The following is a 21,565-nucleotide window of genomic DNA, read 5'->3' as shown; positions in this document are numbered from 1 at the left end:
CTTGAGCCTTGTATGTTTTTAAACCTGCATTTTCTTCAACTTTTCGTACCAAATAGTACGAGTACTGAGCTAACCAGACTGCTTTCCTACCGGATGTGTTGGGAGATCTTTTGAATCTTTATTGGCTTTAGAAACATCATGTGAACCATTCCTTCTACATGAACCAAGTTTTCTATCAACGGAAAAGTTCTCCCGATACTGTTTAATTAAATTGGAATCAGTTTGACGGCAGACCTTTGATTGTTTGCCCAACTTTTTGTAGGACCAAGTTGGGTTTTGTTGAAAATATTTAATAATTTTAGTACGCACTTTTTTCTTGTCACTTATTAAACATAATAACTGACATGCTTTACAAAGGTAACTTGATCAAAACGTTTTAATGAAAAACGTGTGTTAAGAATTTTTCGATTTCAGTCCTTAGTCCCGAAGAAAATGTTTTTCACAAAAGAAAAAATATGAGGACTTTTTTGGGAAAAAACGTAAAAATTACGGTCCTTTTTAAATGTTCCAAATTTATATGCATGTAACATTTTATATGTTCGAGATAACTGTTAGCAAGTTGTTTTAATTTTATTGAGAATTTTATAGCAAATATAGCCGATATTTCGATCCTCCATAGGCCTGCGATATCTAAAAAACCAAAAAAAGATCGAGAAAATTTTAAAAAATACATAAATAAACCTAAATATCTTTTGAACTAAAAGAGATAACCTACACATGTAAGCATATTTTTTGTAGAAAAAATTTCAGCTCATTTGGACCATAAATTGTTTAATAAAAACTGAGACCCTAGGTGAACAAATTTGAGGGGCCACCCACTGGACTCCATTACTGTTTGGATAAATCAACTTCAGCTCCAGCCTTGTGAAATTTCGTTACGATATCTTCCCTAGATACCGAATTATTTCCAATAAAAATATACATTTCTAAACTACTGTGTAACGGAATATTAGCATTTAAACTCTTTACTACACGCAGAGAAAAAATATAGTTGGTTATGGTTACTGTAACCATTTCAATATTGTTACAAGTTTTTTAACTATATTATAGTCACAGTAACCATTTACATGATTTTGGTAACCATAATATGGTTAACTTACGATTCACATGATTGTCTTAACCATATATATGGTTACAGTAAACATATATATGTTTGTGACAACCATTTATATGATGAAGGACTTATCATATTATGGTGCTCTCGGCTTAAGGCTTATCATAATCTGAGAACAACATATTATGATAAAATTATTCATCATAAATATGGTTGTCACAAACATATACATGTTTACTGTAACCATATATATGGTTGAGACAATCATGTGAATCGTAAGTTAACCATATTATGGTCACCACAATCATGTAAATGGTTACTGTGACTATAATATAGTTAAAAAACTTGTAACACTATATAAATGGTTACAGTAACCATGTCCAATTAAATTTTTTCTCTGCGTGTAGGTAATGAAAGTTTTTGGTGTTTACAATCATGTAGGAATGCGTTACAAATTTAAGTCGAAAACAATTTTACACTAGATTATTCTGAATTTGGTCAATGATAAAACTTTTTAATAAAAATTGTTTTTAAAATGCTATTAACTATTAAACTTTTGACTTAATAATAACACTCTCTGACCCACAGTGCATATTTTTCATGTTCACTTTTAGCACTATTTAACAAGAAAGCAGTCACGTGTTTAAATATTCCTTAAACATTTATGTTTGAATATTTATATTCATTTTTTTTTTTCAAACAAACATGTAGGAGTTGCAACAAACTTTAACAGCAGCAGCAACAAACAGCATTTTGAACATTGTTTCAACCGGCTTATTTTGTTGGCATTCTTTCGATTTTTTTCCAATCTCTTTCTTGCTTAACTTCCGTTTTTCTTCTTGAGAGGATGTGTGTTTGTTTTTTTTTTTTTGTTAGTTCTTCTTAAAACAGCATTATATATTTTTCTTTTGGCCCGGTTCTTTTTTTTTATTAGGTAACCAGGTTAGTTCTCTGTGTATTTCAGTTTTTGGTTAAGAATATGTTTGTATGTAACCAGCCAACAATTACAGACACAATTTTTTTCCATAAATTATTATTTCTTGTTGTTCGTTTATATTTTTTTATGTTTTGTTGAGTTTTAAATACAAGTGCAAGTATGAATGTTCCGGTTGTAGATTGGTTCTGTTGGTTTCAAGGATTCTTTTTCTTTCATTCTTTTGGCTCATAAATAAATTTGGTTTGTCATCAGCAGTGTCTTCGTTTTAATAAACAGTAGTGTAAATTATGCAAGTTGAGACACACCTCTTGGAGAATGAAATATTAAATTATAGTTTTAGTATTTCTCTGCGTTATCATTAAATGTTTATGGTTTATGTGGTTTATTAAAGACGTCTATAAACTATATAAATTACATCTACTATATATATATTATAAAATGTATTAATAACATTAAATTAAACAAAATAAAATCCATTACAAAAAGTGCTAATTTAAATGGTGAAGTGTTGTTGGTTTGGTATTTACATATGTGTGTAACGTGTTAAAAAGATTTTTAGAATTACAAATAAATTTTTATTCCACAAATTTGTTTAAGAAAAGTGTAAAAATTATTTAGTATGAAAGTGCAGAAAAAAATTATAAAGTTAAAATTTAATTTTTGTAGATTGATATACACATGTGGACAAAAAACAATAGATGTGTGCATTACTTTTTTAAAAAAAGCAATATAAATTGTAAACATTTATTCAATAAGGAATATTTCGAATTTTTTATTAAGGACAACATTTCTAACATGAAAATCAAGGATTTCCACTAGCAGAAATCTATGCTGTGAAAAATTCTAGAATTTTTTTTATTTAAATTTCATTCAGACTTGGACAATAAAATAGGTGTGTTTTTAACGTGGGAAAACTCAATTTTTTTGTAGAAAAAGTATGATCACTGTAATTACTTATATGATTAATTACCATCCATATGATTATCGCAAACATATATATAATTGTAGTAAATAAAAACATGTTTATTTCAATAATGTTCATGATGAATATACTATCTCATATTATGGTGTTCTTAGATTATGATATCCATAAGCCGAGATCAACAGATTGTGGTAAATACTTCATCATACAAATACTTGTCTCAAACATATACTTATTTCCTACAATCATGTGAATCGTAGCTTCGGAACACGTATTTCAACGGTAATGCTTATTTCGATTATTAAATTAAAAATAATTTCACAAAGGCGATATTTTATAATATTAGGTCTGTTCATTTACTTTCCCAGTAAATACTTGCAACGAGAGAAAATCAAAATTTACAAAATTACTCTCTTAAATTCTCAAAAATAGTAAAAAGTAAATGAACGCTTTTCCAGTAACAATTATTTTATACACACAATTTTCTTATTTTGTTTCTTTTAAAATGTATAAATACTCACATTTTCTTCAATTTTATTGAAAATTCTTTTGTTTTGACATTTTTTCACCACAAAAATATAATTTTAAATAAATAAAGAATAACACAAAACTTATGAAATATAAGCTGCTAACTATTACGAGTTCAAAATAGAACTTGTAATAGTTTGCAACGAGAGAACACTCTATAAAATTTATACGCTCTTGATTTTTTCTCTACTTTTTGTTTAATGAACGCTTTTCCAGTAACAATTGTTACTAACTAGTAACAACTATTAGTTATTGAACATAGCTATTGTTACGAAATTACATTATCAATTTGAATTTAACGGCCTGTAACGGCTGCTTGCAACAACATTCATCATGTTTTTAAACACTTCTATCGGTATAATCTTCTACTTATCAACACGCTGTTATTAACATTGTTTATAAGTATGACAACATTAACTGTGAAGCCGCTTTAAAAGCTCTAGGTGATCATTGTGGAAATAGTCCATTATAGTTTTTCCGTTAGATTATTCATGAGACTTCTAGAAGATGGCTCTGTGTAAATAAATAGTAACAGCATGTTGTAAGTGAGTCAGTATATCGTAGGCACTGTTAGAGTTAACATCAACTGTATTACCAGTGTATACTTGTAAATTATAAAGTGTGTGTAGTAAAATAGAGTGACTATTTAAATGTTGTGTAGATTTTAATAAATGTTTGTAAACTACTGGTCGCTTTTATTTGCAATTCAAATAATCCGGTTTATATAAAGAAAACACCAACGTTTTTTAAAATCTGAACACGTAACCATATTTTATTTTATTTTTACGATTATATCGATTACGATAATTGCTGTCATTTCAGTAATGGCAGCTTAGCAGTAAGAGATGAAAGGCTATTTTAGGGATAACGCTAGCTTAGCGATAACGATATCAAGCTTTGTAAAAATTATTGTTTTTTGCTTACATCTGAGATATTTTATGATTTTTGTGATTTTAATAGTACTTAATTCATATCGAAAGAGAATTTTTCAAATCAGGAAGTAATAATTCCCTAGTAGGAATCCTAGGATTTTCGTAAACACATTTTTGTTATTTTTTGTGTTTTCAATCACGAAAATTATCTATTCAATAATTTTTGTACTTAAAGTTCAACCAATAACGAAAATTGTGTATTCAATTGTCAAAATTATCAAATTCAAAACTCAAAATTCAATAGAAAATATCAGAAAATTTAGTTTTTGAGCACATGAATACTTGATTTAATTATGAAATAATTGAAACCAGTTCAATATGGGATAAATGTTTGAATTGAAATATAATTTTTTCTGTGTATCTGTGATTTAAACTTTATACTCCAATAAAAGAGATAGCAAAAGGCTTAAAATTTACGAATATGAACAAATTTTAATTTTAAAGTCCAAAGAATTGAACAATTATCATTGTACAAAAAGTTCTTAGAAGCACTACCACAATTTTACCTACCAGAGATGTAAAAGAGTGAAGTCGTGAAAAAAATGTGAACGGTGGTAATTTGAGAGTAAAGTGTTCTTAGGATGTAATAAATATTGATTGGAACTCAATACAACCGAATTTTTGAGTTAGGCAGTTCTCACATAGGAAAGCTAAAAAAAAAATTGTTTTGATCAAAAACATTATGAAATTTGCATCAAAATTCATTATTACAGTGATTTGAAAATTGAATTTAAACAGATATTAAAGTATGAAAATATATCTCTATACCTGAGGTCGGCAAAAATAAAAAACATGTAAAAACAAATAAGAGTGCTATATTCATCTGTACCGAATCTTATATACCCTTTACCAAATTATACTTTAAAATACAAATTTGAAATATTTTTATGTAAACAACATTTAACATTTTTTTAATTTATTAGTGAACAAAATTAAAGATAAAATTTTTTTTCGTTGAAAAAAATTCGGGTTATAAAATATTTATCCCAATTTTGACCATTATCCCACTTTATAGCCTTATATACATCGTTGCAATGGACTTTGAAATATCTATCATTAAATATCCATATTGTCTATATTGTCTATATTAATGACTTAGCAAGCCAGATATAGATAAAAACAAGTAAGAGAGCTATATTCGGCTGTGCCGAATTTTATATACCCTTCACCAAAATATACTTTAAAATAAAAATTTTAAATATTTTTAGGAAAACAAAATTTAATTTTTTTCCAGTTGTTTTTTCGAAATTGTTTTTTAATTTTTTTTTTAAATTTTAATTTTTTTTTTAAATTTTAATTTTTTTTTTTAATTTAAAAATTTTTTTTTTTTAGTTTTTAAATTATTTTTTTTTAATATTTAGTGAAAAAAAATTTTGGTGAAAAAAAAATTCGGGTTAAAAAATAGGCCAAAAATCGAGGTTGTACCGGTTTTTCCTTATATGTAAGCCATTTGTGGGCCGATTTTCTTGATTTTAATAGCAACTGAGTCGGTAGATTTCCCGATATATTGATGTATCAATCATGTTTGTATGTTATTTGGGGACTACGGAAAGTTGATTTCAACATACAGACGGACATACGGACATGACACCGCTATCTATAACGAACGAATATATAGACTTTGTGGGGTCACAAATGAAAAATGTAAAAATTACAAACGGAATGATAAACTTATATATACCCTTCCCACTCATGGTCAAGGGTATAAAACACTCGAAAAAATTATTGATTTTGGCATTCCGTTTGTAACATATCGAAATATTGATCGTAGATCCAAAAGGGTCCTCATAGGGCTCAAACAAAAGGAGCTAAATGGCTCAATTTTCCACTAATACTCTCTGTTGATAAGGTTTATTTATAGTCCCCCTACAAAAGACCCCCACTACTACTGTTTGAGCAATCATAAATATGTTGATTATGCGGCAATTCTGATAAAATTTTGCACAAATTAATTCTAAACACTCTTAAATTATACAGTAATGTATGGCAAAAATCGGGAAACTGTTGTCTCTAGTCTCCATACAAGGCCCCCCTCAGAAAATGATTTGAACATTCATAATTGTCTTATAATAATTAACATTGTAATGAAATTGGAACAAGTTTTATATGAACCTAAAATTTTCTGCCAACTTTTGTGAGGATCGGTCAATAATTTGTTAAAAAACTGATGACAAACGGTTCGATATGTTTAAAAAGTTTATACATGTGCCAAAGAAATTGTATACTAAAACGAAATCATATACATAAGTACGTAAATCGATCGACAAAGGTTTATACATAGTAATACAACATACTTCCTTTATAAAAGTACACCGCCCAATATGTTTAAAATATGATGACAAAATGTGTAGTATACTGAACAAATCTTGGCGATGTAAACCAAAAGTGCGGCCCAATTTTAAAAATTCAATAAGTAACAACAGCATATGAAAATTATAATTAACAGACTATTACAAGACAACAGACACTTAATTATTCAGGGGTCACTTAACTACTCACTCACTTACTACCCTGTGCCATGCCACGCCACACATCATCATCACCATCAGCATTATTCAAGCCGTACGATAAAAGAATCAGCTGTTTTTGGTTGAAGAAAAATGAAATGGAAACGGTCGTCTACCTCCTGACTATATCAAATTACAGCTGTATGTTAATAACCTCACTTCTTCATCATCATAATCCACATCAACGTCATGATGTTGTTATAAAATTCAAAAAAAAATCAAGCTAAATTTCTTTTATTGGGTATGGTCAGTCAGAATGTTGTGATACAAAAGGTAAATTTAGTCCAGACATAAAGTGTTAAATGAAGATGATAGTTTTTATTCATCAACTGTTTTTTTTTGTGCAGTATGCCTAAGATGAATGCACTGTGTGTGTTTTTTGTCTCCTCTGTTCAATATTGAAAGATAAAAGAGATCAATTACAACAAAAGTGAAATATGTTTTATGGATTTTTAACAGAGAGTTCATTGTTTCTTTATAGTTTGAATTAATATTGAACAAAACTTATTCAAAATTAATAAATGTCTGGTTTGCAAACAAAAATTAATTGTATTTTACTTTTCAAAAAATATGTACCAAAAAAAATAAATGTTTCTTGTATCCTTAACCCAATTTTAATAGAAATTCGTTGAAAAATTCTAAACGGATGTTTTTAAATTCAATAGTTTTTTCTTAACAAGAATTGACAAGCTTTCTATTGAATTACTCTGCTTCTGTATGTAAATTATTCTTTACTTTATGACAAACTAATTAATTTGTATCCGTTTTATGACCTCCTATGTGGTGACCAACAGCAAAGAGATGACATTTTATCAAAAAAACTCGGAAGATAATTTCACTGATCACTGCGCATAGTCTTCTTTCCGACGTGAGAGCAATAGTTTGTAGCTGGGTGTGTGTAACTTTCGGACATGACAAACAATGTTTTTGTCGGCAAAAAACGGAAATAATTATATCTTGAGATCTTAACAGATGTTCGTTTCGTCTTCGACATGATACCTCTTCCTTAAGATCAATATCTTGTTACATTTTAGCACTTTTTTATCATCATTTTTCTTATTTTTTTTTAAAAGATTTTTTTTTATCTTTGTATAAAACCATGTTGGATTTTTTCAACACATGACAACAATGATGAGAACTTAAGATGCAACAAAAAATAATAAAAGTATCAATTTTAAGAAAAAGGTATAGTTTTATCTATACTTCTTTATAAAGTGATGAAGAGTTTTAAAATAATATGTATTTAAAATAGTAATATAAATTTGAGTAAAAAAAATATTTTTTTGAAACGACTTTTAATTCAATTATGTTTCGAAAGGAAGGAAATAATTCACACTTATTACTATATGACGTTTTAAATTTTTTCCTCATATATTTATACCCTACACCACCATAGTGGGGAGGGTATTATGCGTTTGTGCAGATGTTTGTAACGCCCAAAAATATTAGTCTAACACCCACCTTAAAGTATACCGACCGACTTAGAATCACTTTCTAATTAAACGATGTCCGTCCGTCTGGCTGGCTGTCCATGTAAACCTTGTGCGCAGAGTACAGGTCGCAATTTTGAAGATATTTCGAGCAAATTTGGCACATATTATTTTTTCAAGGACCAAGCCTATTGAAACTGGCTGAAATCGGTCCATTATTTCACCTAGCCCCCATACAAATGTCCTCTCGAAATTGGAGATTGGAAATTGGATTCCGACAACGGAATCGCCCCATGCTTCAAGTGGAAATTCACAGCTGACTAGAGTTCATAATCTAGTACAGCGGGGATTCAGTGAGCCCCAGGACTTTGTCCTGTCTGGATCATTGGTGAGGTCACTTTTGAGACCCAAAGCGTAAAGAAGATCGTTGGACTTATATTTGAGATATGTAGTGGCAAATTTAGGGCCACCAATTGTATCTTACTAGGTGTTGTTGCCGTTATACCAAGGCCATTGAATTTAGCAGATAGCTGTGTCACTGTGCTCTGGAAACGAATTGGGATGGTGGCATTCGAGATATACTGATCGTTGGTCTTGATCTTGGTTTCTGCATTGATATGTGCAGTCAATGTAAAAGAAGTTGCCAAGTATGTGGTACTTGGTAGTCACACAATGGTGGTGATAGATGCATTGATTCTATCCGGTGTTGAGGGTACCGAGAGGTTGGGCCATCATGGCAGGTATCCACTTAAATCCCAGACACATTGTCACGATCGCTGAGTGAACAGTTCGGCTTGAAACCCTATATTTTCCAAAAGGTCTTCTTAGTGTGTAGATACCATTCACATACTTATATCAACATTACGTTTCCCCATGAGTTCAAATTCCAAAGCCATTTGAAAATACTTAAATTTTCAGACAATTTTATTGTTATGGTCTATATTCTGGGATTTTATATCTTCTATTAAACAGTTATAATTGAGTTTTCGTCGGGTTGACTCCTCCGACCAAATTATTTTATACGACAAAGTAATTTCGATTTAATTTTACGAAGACTACTTACGTAGTAATTGAGTTTCATTCGATGTTGTTTGTTCGTACAAAATACTTGTAAGAATAAACAACGTAGAACAGATTTGTAATCAAAACAATGGTTACGCTTTTAATCTGATAATTTGCATTTGCAATAACATCTGACATTATACCCAGCACATGTCTCCAGCTGGGCTATTGAGAACTTTTACAAATGTTCTTATTTACCTCACTATATTGTAAAATATTTTTTTCAAAACAATTAAAAAATTACGTGCAAAAAAACTATTATTCCCATTTAGATTGAGTAAACAAAATGTCGATTGAAATCTTTAAAAAATTCTCCATGTTTAAAATTTTAAATAAGTAGAAACAAAGCATAAAATAAAACAATCACACGTACATTATCACTCTAAATGTAAATTTTATGCAACTCAATTGTTCTCAATAAGAGAAAAAATCCCCCAAATCCTCACAATTCCTTGAAACTGAAACCGCAATTTTGCGTGCTCCTCATATAGGAGTGTTCAGGTTTTGGGTTTTCCCTGATTTTACTATAAAAAACATCCCGTTTAACTTTCTAAAAAAATCAAAACAAATGCATAGAAGACGCCATAAATTATAGAAACTGACCACCGCTACCGATACATGTTCCAGGTAAAACACGCATTTTGCCCACAAATAATAATAATACACACTATAACTAAAAACGCGCGCGCAAGCGTATTTAATATTCTGGGCAGACTTGAACGAGCGTAAACGAAGATGAGAAGTTAAATGCAAATGACGTGTTTCGTTAAAGCAAACGTACGAGTATGAAACATTAAACGATTATTTAATAACGTCTTCGATCGTGTGCCAGGTGAATTTTTAATTATTAGATTATTTTATTTGATTTTTACGATTTTAGAACAAACGAAATTATGAATACATTGCATAAAAACCTGACTGGATTGGCAAACTAGTTGGGAACAAGTGTTAGAAGCTTTAAACGTAATGGGTGGACGTGCTTCGAGTCAGTCAGTGCTTTATAAGTCCAGCCTAGAAGTGTTTTGGTATCAAAGTAAAGGGAATACATATGTATGTAATTTGAAAAGTTTAACAGAGGAATTCCCGGAAGAACATTGAAGTTACATTAAATATTACATCACTAACGTACACACACATACACACACAACTACGTGATTACAACAAATACATACGTACTTAAGGCGTATTAGGAAGGGGAATCCAACACGTTTCGTTATGATTTAATATTTCCTATTTTACACGTTGCCAATTTATAAATAATGGAATTTTTTTTTAGTTTAACTTATCAAAATCATAAGAAGTTCTATCGAAAATACTTTCAAAAGAGACGAGTTCAAACACCCATTTGAATGTCATGCATGTATATACGCTCACACATTAGACAAGTGTGATGTGGTGTTTGTTACGTGTTCAATCATTTAATCGTAATCGGGAAGTGGGCTTTAAACATTTAACGTTTAACGCTAACAATTATAAATCAAATTAGCATGTTTGTAAGTTTAAAATTACAATACATTTCTTAAATTTTCAGAAATTTATTCATACCCCCTTTTTTGATTATTGGAAATCACCGGCCAACTCCTATATTAGTCTCGGTCAATTTATTTTTATACACATTTTATTTATTTTACTCATCATCTACAGCGAGCAGACTCACACTCCTTATTTAGAGATGAAAATTGTAATAATTAAATAAATAATTATGTACATAATTATAACACTAACACGTTACCTTAAAAACCTCAATAAGTTATTTTTAAACCATAAACCGTTATATTGTACATAATTCGCTTTAAATAAATTTCAAAATAAAACATCTCTCGTCAGAGCAACAAATAAACGCACACAGTAAAAAAAGAAACATTCACAGAAAGAAATACTTATTGTTTTTCACATTTGGTAAAGTAATGACGTAACTGGCCTTTTGAGAAAGATAATAACGTACTTACTACCATAATACTTATCGTACGTACGAATACATACCATATTTAAATAATTCGTAAATGCAATCAATAACGGTTTTTATTCAACTTGTTGTTTTTTTTACTTCTTGCTTATTTTATTTAACTGTTTCAACGAAGACAACCCCACCACCACCTACCTCACCTTTCATCACAAAGAGAGACAGAAACAATACAATAATGATGAGGTTCATGATGCTCACTTCCAAATCAATTAAATATTGCATATGATTAATTTCCTTAATAAAAACAAAACAAAAATCTTACATGTATGAAATCAAGATTACACTTACTCATCAGTTTGACTGGTCTTGGGTTTTATTTGTTTATAGTATGTAAATTTTTACTTTTTTATTGTATGTAAATTTTAAAATTCAATTAGCACATTCAAATTAACGTCCGATTTTGCCAGTGTGAAATGTATTGGGTTTCACGTTTCAAATTAATACTTATAACATCTCTGCTTTTTCGTTTTATAACTGTATTATGCAAAAACATCTCTGTTTTCGTTTTTTTAAGTATAACGGATAATTTGAAAGTGTAAGAAGAAACTTTTGGAATGAAACGTAATTTTTCTATGAAGTAAAGACACGAACCATTCATATCCATTGCATTGCCAGTTTGAGCTCAGTATTTTATATGTTGTGGAAATTACTTATGAAATGAAGTAAATTAATATTAATTGATTGTGAAATCGAAATATTAAGAAAATAAAAATTAATGTCTGATTCTTATATAATACGTACATGAATATAGCATGAATATAAATTTCTTTAAACACAGAAAATAATAGTATATTTCAGTTCATATATTTAGCAGATATTGAACTGGTTTCAATTATTTTATAATTGAAATTCAAAAAGAAAATTTTCTAATATTTTCTTATGAATTTTATTTGTTGATTTTAATAATTATGGTTATTAGCTGAACTTTAATAAAAAAAAATATTGGAATGGCAGTTTTCATAATTGAAATCGCATTTTAGTTTTTAAGGTTCAACCAATAACGAAAACTGTATTCTGTAATTGAAAGTATCCAATTCAAAACTCAAAATTCAATAGAAAATATTAGAAAATTTTCAGCCTAACTATAAAAACCTTAAAGTAGATTTTAAGTCCATAAAGTTGACTATTATTTTAAATTTCGTACCATGAAACCAGTTTCAAATATAATTTAAAATGTTGTTTTTGAGCAACAACGAATATTAATATCAAATTTCATACCCCTAGGTCACTTAGTTTTAACAAAACCGCACTTGAAAATCGGTCGATAACAAAAATTCAAATATTTGCCCCGAAATAGCTGGACGCCATTGTTTATAAACAAAATAAAAAAATAAGTATTAATCAAATCTGATTATAAAAAATCTGTGTCGATTTTTTTTTAATTTTTCTCTTACTCAAAAACTTTTTTAGGCGAACAAACACGTTTTCATATTCGACAGATTCAACAAAACTTTTTGTGGTGCTTTTCACCACTAGAGTTAAATAAATAATCAATAAATTTACCCCTATTTTGTTAATATTTCCTTTGAAAATATTTTCAAACTAATTTTTAAAAAACAAAAACTCTATAAAAACAAATTTCAGAGATTTAGAAAAAATTTCATAATTTCGCTATCAATGTTCATACAATTTAATAAACAATATATTATTATAATATTATCATTTAAATTATCCTGGACTTTAAACATTTTCTATTTTATTTATATAATTTTAACCAATAAATTTAAGGCCTTATATAAAAATTTTTGTTTTCATACAAATCTTGATTTAATTTTTTATTAGTATTGAAAACAAAAATAAGTTTTTGATATTTTGTTTTCCATATAAAAAATAACTTGATGCCCAGATTTAATAAATAATTATTTTTTAACGAAAATATTGAATAACTAACTTTTAAAATTTATTAGAAACCAATTTGTTTTGAAATTTACACAGATATGTTTGTTGGTATAAACAACTATGTAGTTACATTCTACTACTGAAACGTAATGGAATGAAACGAAATATAGTTAAAACAACAATCTGGCATCTCATGAGCCAACCGCACGTGTAGACTCAAAACAGCTGTTCACCACAATTTTTTTTATCTTCGAAGTAAACAAAAGCAACCACACGAAAATATAACATATTTTTAATAATTATTAAATAAAAAACAAACGACATGGAGAGTTTAGCGGAATTTGTGCAATTTTTGCAACCAACACAAAGATTGGATTTAAAGGCGGTGGCCCTAACACATGTATTGGGTGAGATTCACTGCTCTTAAATATTTCTATGGCAAACACTAAAATTATTATTATACAGGTCTTACTGGATCGCCTGAAGGAAAATCTGCTATTTTATCACTGGATGATTTGATTATAGCTATATTTAATTTAACTGCTGATCCAACTTTGGCCATTTCAAAAGATACCGTTTTATGTTTGATAAATCTAACAGCCGATGAGGAGGGTGCTAAAAAAATTTTCCAAACGGCTAAACAAGTGCATCCTGTATGTTTTTTTTTAGCTAATTATGGAAACTGAACACATTTTATTAAAAATTTGTTTTACTTGTAGAAATTTGATATAGTGGCCGCTGCCGTTACACATATTACTGATGAAAATTCTGAATTAGCTGATCCCTGGACTATGGTTTTAAGTAATCTTTCTCGCGTTGAATCGTTGGCTCATGAAATTCTAGATGAGTTGGAAAAAGATCCCAAAACTCTGCTGAATTTAGCAAAAGCTTTTGCTAAACTGGACTATAATAAAAAGAAGGCTAAATTACACTATTTGGCTCCCATTTTCTGTAACATGACTCAAACTACTAGGAGTCGTGAATTGTTTTGTCACAATAAATACAATCTATTAGACAAGATTCTACCTTTTGCCTCTTATGAAGAATCAATTATACGACGTGGTGGCACAATTGGTATTTTGAAGAATATTTGCTTTGATCCCGTGTACCACGACATAATTCTAAGGGAAACCGACGACATACTTTATGCCATTTTGTATCCACTCTGTGGACCGGAAGAGTTTTCGGATGAGGAGAATGAAATGTTGCCATTGGAGTTGCAAGTAAGTTAAATGAAATTTTAGGTTTACTTACCTTACCTGTTGAAGCCCCAACAAAGTATCGTTATTGTTGTTGGCCATATTCCTATGTTGCCGGGAGTTAATTCCAGGGTAATAACTTTCCGTTGATGCATCAGTTGCCGGTTTGTCAATCTTAGACCGAGTGAGACTCGGTTCATTGCGAAGCGTAGATTTTATTGTCGTAGAAACGTTACAGTAGTTCTTATTGCTGTTGTTTTTCAGAAATTCGTTGCACTTTTACACAAAATTTTATTTTAGCACTTCAATTCACCTTAAATTTCAATTAATTGCACTTTTAAACACTCACTTATTTTATTTAACAAAGAAAATTTAATATTTTTCACAATGTCCAATTTGCACTACTTTGCGCGTCATTTACTCATCGTGAAGAAGCAGAATTAAATAAAAGTCATTAGAAGAACAAGAAGAATGAATGCAATAAAAAGTGTTGCCAGCTCGCTTTTTATATGGTAAAAAGACGTTACATTACAAGTTTGAAATTCTTAAGCAAACAAAGTTGAGTGGCAACATCAACTCCGGAAAAGGAAGAAGATAAAAGCTTGCAATTGAGGTTGACTGGCAGCATTGAAAAAGGAAATTTAAAACCAAATAATTGAGTTACCATATGTTGCGATTTGTTTTACAAGATATTATTAAACGTACATATGTATTTAAAACAACGAAATATGCACTTAAATTAATTGTTCTTATTTATTCGACAGCGATAATAATATGGAAAAATATAACAGAAATAAGAAATTTTATTGAAAAAATATTTTTTTCAAAAACGAAATATGTATTTTTTAGAATTAGATACATACATATGTAATTATTATTCCTTATTAATGGTTTTTAACTCTTTCTTCAATAACCATTTGGAAGTATTTCTTTTTGAACTCAATTTATTTTCATTTAAGTGGTACGGCAGAATTTTTTTTTATTTTTTAATACGGAATCATTTGTAAAAAATTGTTTTTCAATTATTTTTGAAAGTTTTAATTATAAATTATCTTTAAAATATGATTTTGAAGATAATAAAGTTATTTTTGCTTACACATCGTCTTAATAGTTTTACATTCTTAGAAAATATGACAGATATTGAAAATATTTGGAAAACAATAAATAGGACCCTTTTGATACCACCAAATACAGAGGATTCGGCTGGTTGGCCAGGCTGTACATACGATCTCTTACCCTTTGGGTAATCGTAATGGATCCATTTTTTCATCGCAAGTAATGATTCGATGCAAAAATGATTTCTTTTATAGCGATCAAGCAGCATTTCGAGGTCGTATGGTACCCAATTTCCACGTTTTTAGATGAATCCTACTGCTCGCAAACGAATTGTAGCTAGAGTAGCACCCAATCAGTATGCAACCTCTTGTTGAGGTTGACAATAATCTTCATGGAGTAATGCTTTCAATTGTTGGTTTTCAAACTATTGTGGTAGGCCTGGGCGATCTTTGTCTTCTGTGTCAAAATCCCCACATCTACACCTTACAAACCATCCTTCGCTCGTTGAAACCGATGGAACGCATTCACCATAAGCTTTGCTGAGCAATATATTCTCATATAGTTTTAAAAATTTATTTCTGAAAATTTGTGATTTTGTTGCCCTCTATCAATGACCATAGATAGAAAATTTTAGTGTTTTACTTAATTCTGTCCATTATTAATTCATGTTTTTAAAGATACTTTTAAAATTTTATAAAAAATAAAACCAATTTAAATTTTTATTCATAAAAAAAAATGTATTTCTTATTTCATAATTTCTCCTTTTTTCTAATTTCAGTACTTACCCGAAACCAAGACACGCGAAGAAGATCCAGATTTGCGTAAAATGCTATTGGAATCATTGCTACAATTGTGTTCAACAAAAAAATCGCGAGAGCAATTGAGACAAAAAGGTGTCTATGAAATTCTTCGCGAGCTACACAAATGGGAAGCCAAAGAGGGCAAAGACAAGGAATGTCTACTGGCATGCGAAAATGTTGTGGACATTTTAATAAAGTACGTACCTAAGCTTTGTATATAAATTTATACTTACTAAATTAAATTTAATATTTTCTCTTATACCTTTTTGTAGAAGAGAAGACGAAATTGGTTTGGACGACTACAAACAGGTGGACGTACCCGAAGATGTGGCCGTTAAGTTTGTTAAAGAAGATATGGATTATTTAGAGGATCTGCTGTAGATGTTGAAATAAAACTACAAACGTTCCATTATTACTGATTGTTTTTGTAATAGATTTCTTTTTAGTAATAATTTATTTTGTAATGCAATTTTTTTTTGTTTATTAATTTTTGATTTGATTTTTTTTGTATTTCTTTTAGAAGCAAATGCTTTTAAATGCAAACAATAAATATACATGTACAATAAATGTATTTTTTTTAAATATATATTTAATGTAATTTATTTTCTTTTTTTGTAGCAAATTTATACATTATGGTTTTTTTGATTTGCTTCTGTGTTTTAGCTTAAATTTTATAAAGTTTTTATGAAATAGAAAATAGCGATTTTATGATTTTTTGGTCAGTTTTTTTTTATATTTTTTCGTTTAATAAAACTTAAGCTTGTAATTATCAATTTAATTAATTAAGCTTTGCCTAATTCGAAAATTTTTGAAATTTTTTGATTTGGTTTATTGTTTAGTTTTTGATGATAATGCAAGCTTTATGGGTTTTATCTAATATTTAGTATTTTTTATTTAAATTTGATTTATTTTTTTGGTTTTTACGAGAGCAAAGTTAACCTTTTGTTTGAAGCCCAGTTATCATGTATATTTTATATTCTTTTTTATTTAATTTAATTTTTTTTTTTGTTTTTTATATTTATATAAAGGAAACCTTAACAACAAGCTCATTTGTATTTAAATGAAGAATGTTAATTATTTTTTTGATTTATTTAAATTTGTGTTTTTTGTTTCTGTTTGTTTGCTGATTTAGTAGGTGTTTTTTTGTTTTGTTTGTTTGAATAAAAATTCCTTTCATTATCACACCTCAACTTGGCTTAAATTGTGTTTTCTTGTTTATTTGTTTGTTTTTGTTTTAAATTTTCTATATATTTTTTTTATATTAAACTTGGTCCTTTTATATTTACCTTGTTATGTTTTATTCATTTACTTAGGCTGTTTTATAAATATAAATATAAGTATGTATGTGGTATATTGGGGGGTACTTTATAATATTGCTATAAAAATTAACTGGGGTTTTCCTTTTTATTTGAGAAAACAAAAGTTTTTATTTTTGAATACTAAATACATAAAGTCTAACTAAATTAATATACACAAGATAATATATTAGGCTAAATGAAATTTCAGATTACTGCTGTATTTTGTAATTCTACTCTATTAACAATCTCCCATTTCTCATGCTTTTTATCAAATGTCAGCAGGACAAAATCAGTAGATTGTCACTAGTGTACTGAAAAGCTGTAGCAGATGAATATAAACAAATTCACTGAGCAGCGATTTTGTCCTGCTAACAGTATAAGTAATAAGGACAAGCTGGTTTTATTTATATTGCCACAAAATATTCCAATTGGGTAATTTCAGTACATGCTATGGTTTCAATTTGAATTAAGGTTTGTGATATTGTGTTTTCGTTTTTAAAAAAAATTTACATAATTCCGTTTTGTTTGTTTTATTTTATCTATTTACTTTTTTTTTAAATATTCTAGACTATGTTAATAAATTATTATTAATATGCATAAACTTATTAATTAGTTTTTTGTTATAAAATCTATTAAAGAATTAATAAAAAATGAATATGTTTCAAATATTTTTGTTAACTCAACAGTTGGTTTAAAATACACACTTGTATGTGTTTTTATTTAATATGTTAGTATAGGTGTTAGTATATACATGTGTTTAGTCTATGCATTTAATTAAAAATTCCTGAATTAAGATTTAATTTTTTTTAACTAAGGAAATATGTATGTTTGTATTTAATATTGAACCTAACTACAACAAGTATTCAATTGATAAATTTTAATTTAATAAAATTAAGTAAAAAGTTTATAATGAAATAATAAATATGTTAACAATAAATTGCACTATGGAAAGAAAATATGAGATTTTCAGGCCGGTCACAATATTCGTTTGGAAAAGTAAGAGTTCAGTAGTTATTAATCCTATCGATTTTGTCTTAGATTCTACAGATTCCGTTTGATTTTATTAATTCAAAAAAGATTTATTATTTCTGATTTATTAATTTTAATTTGACAAAGTTTTATATATTAAAACAAATGTCAAGTTTTTGGTATGACATTGAAAAATTATTAAAAAAACAAATAATTAAAAATAAACTGAAACTGGTTTAATTTGGAAAAAAATGGGTTTTACTCTCAATCGGAAAGCAATTCTATTGTGTACGCTTCACCAAATAATACATACTTTAAATATTTCTAGGTAAACAGAATTTAAAAAAAAATTTTAAATTTTTTTTTTAAATTTAAAAAATCAAATTTTTAATTTATTATTGAAAAAAATTTGTGACAAAAATTAAATAAAAAATTTTTTATTTGTTGAAAAAAATTTGAATTAAAATTTTTTTCCTTATTTTGACCCATTATCCGACTTACTATGACTTTATATACATCTTTGAAAAGGTCTTTGAAATATCTATCATTAGATATCCAAATTGTGTATATTATTGACGTAGATATAAATAAAAAATAGTCCTAATTTTTGCCTATATATGGATGTTTGAATCATATATGTAAGTTATTTGAGGGCTACGGAAAGTTGATTTCAACATCCAGAATATATATAAATGCCACTCATGGTGAAGGGTATATAGATTCAAATTGAAGAATTATTTTATTTTGTTATAGAAAGCGGTTCTTTAAACTTCTGCATTTATTCTGAAATTTTGATAAAACCAATAACGAATTGTATGTGACTTAATTGTATTTATGATCCATAGTGCAATTAGAAAAATGTGAAATGTAAAAAATAGTCATTTATTAAATTTAAATTAATATATAGCTAATCATATTCAGTTTAGTACATAAGTATTATTAATTAGTTAAGCCAGTATGTATTTTTAGTTAATTCTTATTTTTTGTTTAAGTTACATAGTTAGTTAATATAGATATATTTATATAAATTGTAATTGTAATACTTATTTAGTACATAAATTGCATTAAATTTAAATCACATTTAAGTTTTAGTTTTAACTTTTCTTTATTTGATGTTTGCACAGAGAATTAAAGGAATTAAATAAATTGAACTGCAAAACATAAATAAAAAAGCAGGCCTACAGGAGAATATCAGCAGCATGATGTCATGACTCTTACTGATCAAGTCACATGTTCCATCACGATGGTTATATGACCATATAAGGTAGTTTTCATTATAAATTGAGGGAAACATTCCACTCTAAGGCTATGGAATTTAGACCAATTCGGCTATTTTTCTTCCTTGCATTAAATCATTGCTTGAACCAACTATCCAAAGCTTAACATGCCTATATCAAGGGCAGATCGACTGAAACTGCGCTAGACTCTCTAGTGAACGGTTTTTTTTAAAAGAGTAACACTATCGTTATTCGATTATGCAGAAATTGGATGGCAAACTTAATTGGTATCTGAATATACTGAATATACATATTTGAGTGTATCATGAGAATGAGTTAGATTTTGATGCTCTCAAGGTCACTAATAAGACATGTTTCTCCTATAGTGATTTCGGAAGATCCAAACTATTGATTTTTAACACAAAGGGCTTGAAACTAATTAATACTATTTGAACTTAATTCAATAAAATCTTAATTTGGAATTAAAAATGTCAGTCATTCACTTCATAAATCTAATTCTTTAGCTTATTCAGAGGCTTTTATTTAAATAGAATTCACTCATACTTGAATTAATTCATAACAGAATTTACTCAACCTTTGAATCAATTGTTGTTAATTCAAATCGAAAACAAATTGAATTTCCAATTTGTTTTTTCATTTTTAATAATTTACAATGTGAATTGAAGAAAAAAATTACTTAGGTCTATTTGTAATTGATTTGAATTGAAGAAAATTTCAATTATTGAAAATACTCGTATTTTATAAAGCTATTTTGTAATGGATTTGAGTTAAGGAAAACTTTAATGATTCAATAAGGAACTAATACTATAAAGAATGAATTCTGAAAGCAATGAATTCAATACATTTGGAGTACTAAGGAATTAAGACATCGAATTAATCCGAGCTGAATGTTTTACTGGAATTGTTAAGAAGAATTGAATTCAAAATTAATTCATTCGAATCTTTGGTTGCACATGATGAATGGTTAGAATTTGAATACATACTTTTTTTTTGCTTAGGATATAACAACGATCTGAGGCGGTTGCCAAATCAACCTAAGTTTGGAATCAAATATTTCATAAATAATAATAAAGTTTTAAAAATTTCTTCAAAACCAAATGTTTTAAGAATCTTAATTTAATTCCTTTCAATCTCTGTGCACGATAATAATAATAATAATAATGTTAATTCACTTGTAAGAAAACAAATTACAAACAAAAACCAAAAAAAGGAGGACAAAGAAACAGAAAGAAAATCGCCTTCGATATCGTTAAAATTTATTTGAGTGTATAATAACAAAGTTACGTGTGCCAGAGGAAAATTGGGTTTTCTTTCAGTTTGCTTTTTTTTAATGATTTTTTTCTTGTTGTTTTTATTTTTCATAATATTTCTAACTAATGCAGAGTAGTGAACAAACATCTTTATATTTTATGGGTGATTGGCTTAAATACAGCAAAAAAAAATTACAATTTTTTGCTAAAAATAAGTAATTTTTTTTAAATAGAAAGTTTGCGTTTTTTCTTGGTATTACAGTGCGAAGAGTATTAAAATGTTGAGAAAAACTTAATATTCTTTTTTTTAGATTTTTTACTTTGAATGTGTGTACGGAACGAACGAACGAGTAGTTTGCAATAGATTTATGGTGTAAAATGTGTGAATTTATTTCTTATTTCGATCCATAAAATATGTTTTTAATATAGATTTTTTTATCGTTATAATCTATGATATTATTTTCGTATTTTTTTCTTTTTGCTATAAATGCTTTCAAAATTTACAGCTTAATAATAAATAAATTCTTATCATGATTTATAATAGTTTAGTTTTTGTTCTAGTTTTTGAGGGTTTTTTT

The 21,565-nt window shown here is 28.0% G+C and overlaps 1 protein-coding gene across 1 annotated transcript; it reads left to right on the top strand.

Annotated features, from left to right (window-relative positions):
• The first annotated feature begins 13,434 nt into the window (after positions 1-13,434).
• Positions 13,435-16,818, top strand: LOC135963498 (protein HGH1 homolog). The gene is made up of 5 exons (XM_065515389.1): positions 13,435-13,584; positions 13,643-13,830; positions 13,897-14,400; positions 16,211-16,428; positions 16,505-16,818. The coding sequence occupies exons 1-5, from the start codon at positions 13,500-13,502 to the stop codon at positions 16,611-16,613; spliced, it is 1,104 nt and encodes a 367-aa protein (XP_065371461.1). The 5' UTR covers positions 13,435-13,499; the 3' UTR covers positions 16,614-16,818.
• Positions 16,819-21,565: the final 4,747 nt, after the last annotated feature.

Source organism: Calliphora vicina, chromosome 1 (genome assembly GCF_958450345.1).
Source record: "Calliphora vicina chromosome 1, idCalVici1.1, whole genome shotgun sequence".
Taxonomy (NCBI): Eukaryota; Metazoa; Arthropoda; class Insecta; order Diptera; family Calliphoridae; genus Calliphora; species Calliphora vicina.
Note: the sequence above shows the minus strand (reverse complement) of the source record. Positions and strands in the feature narration are given on the sequence as shown.

Bases quoted from the DNA above. Each gene is read 5' to 3' on its own strand.
- LOC135963498 (XM_065515389.1), top strand. From the start codon at position 13,500: ATGGAGAGTTTAGCGGAATTTGTGCAATTTTTGCAACCAACACAAAGA. The intron at 13,585-13,642 runs GTGAGATTCACT...ATTATTATACAG, and splicing joins GGCCCTAACACATGTATTGG to GTCTTACTGGATCGCCTGAA. The intron at 16,429-16,504 runs GTACGTACCTAA...ACCTTTTTGTAG, and splicing joins GTTGTGGACATTTTAATAAA to AAGAGAAGACGAAATTGGTT.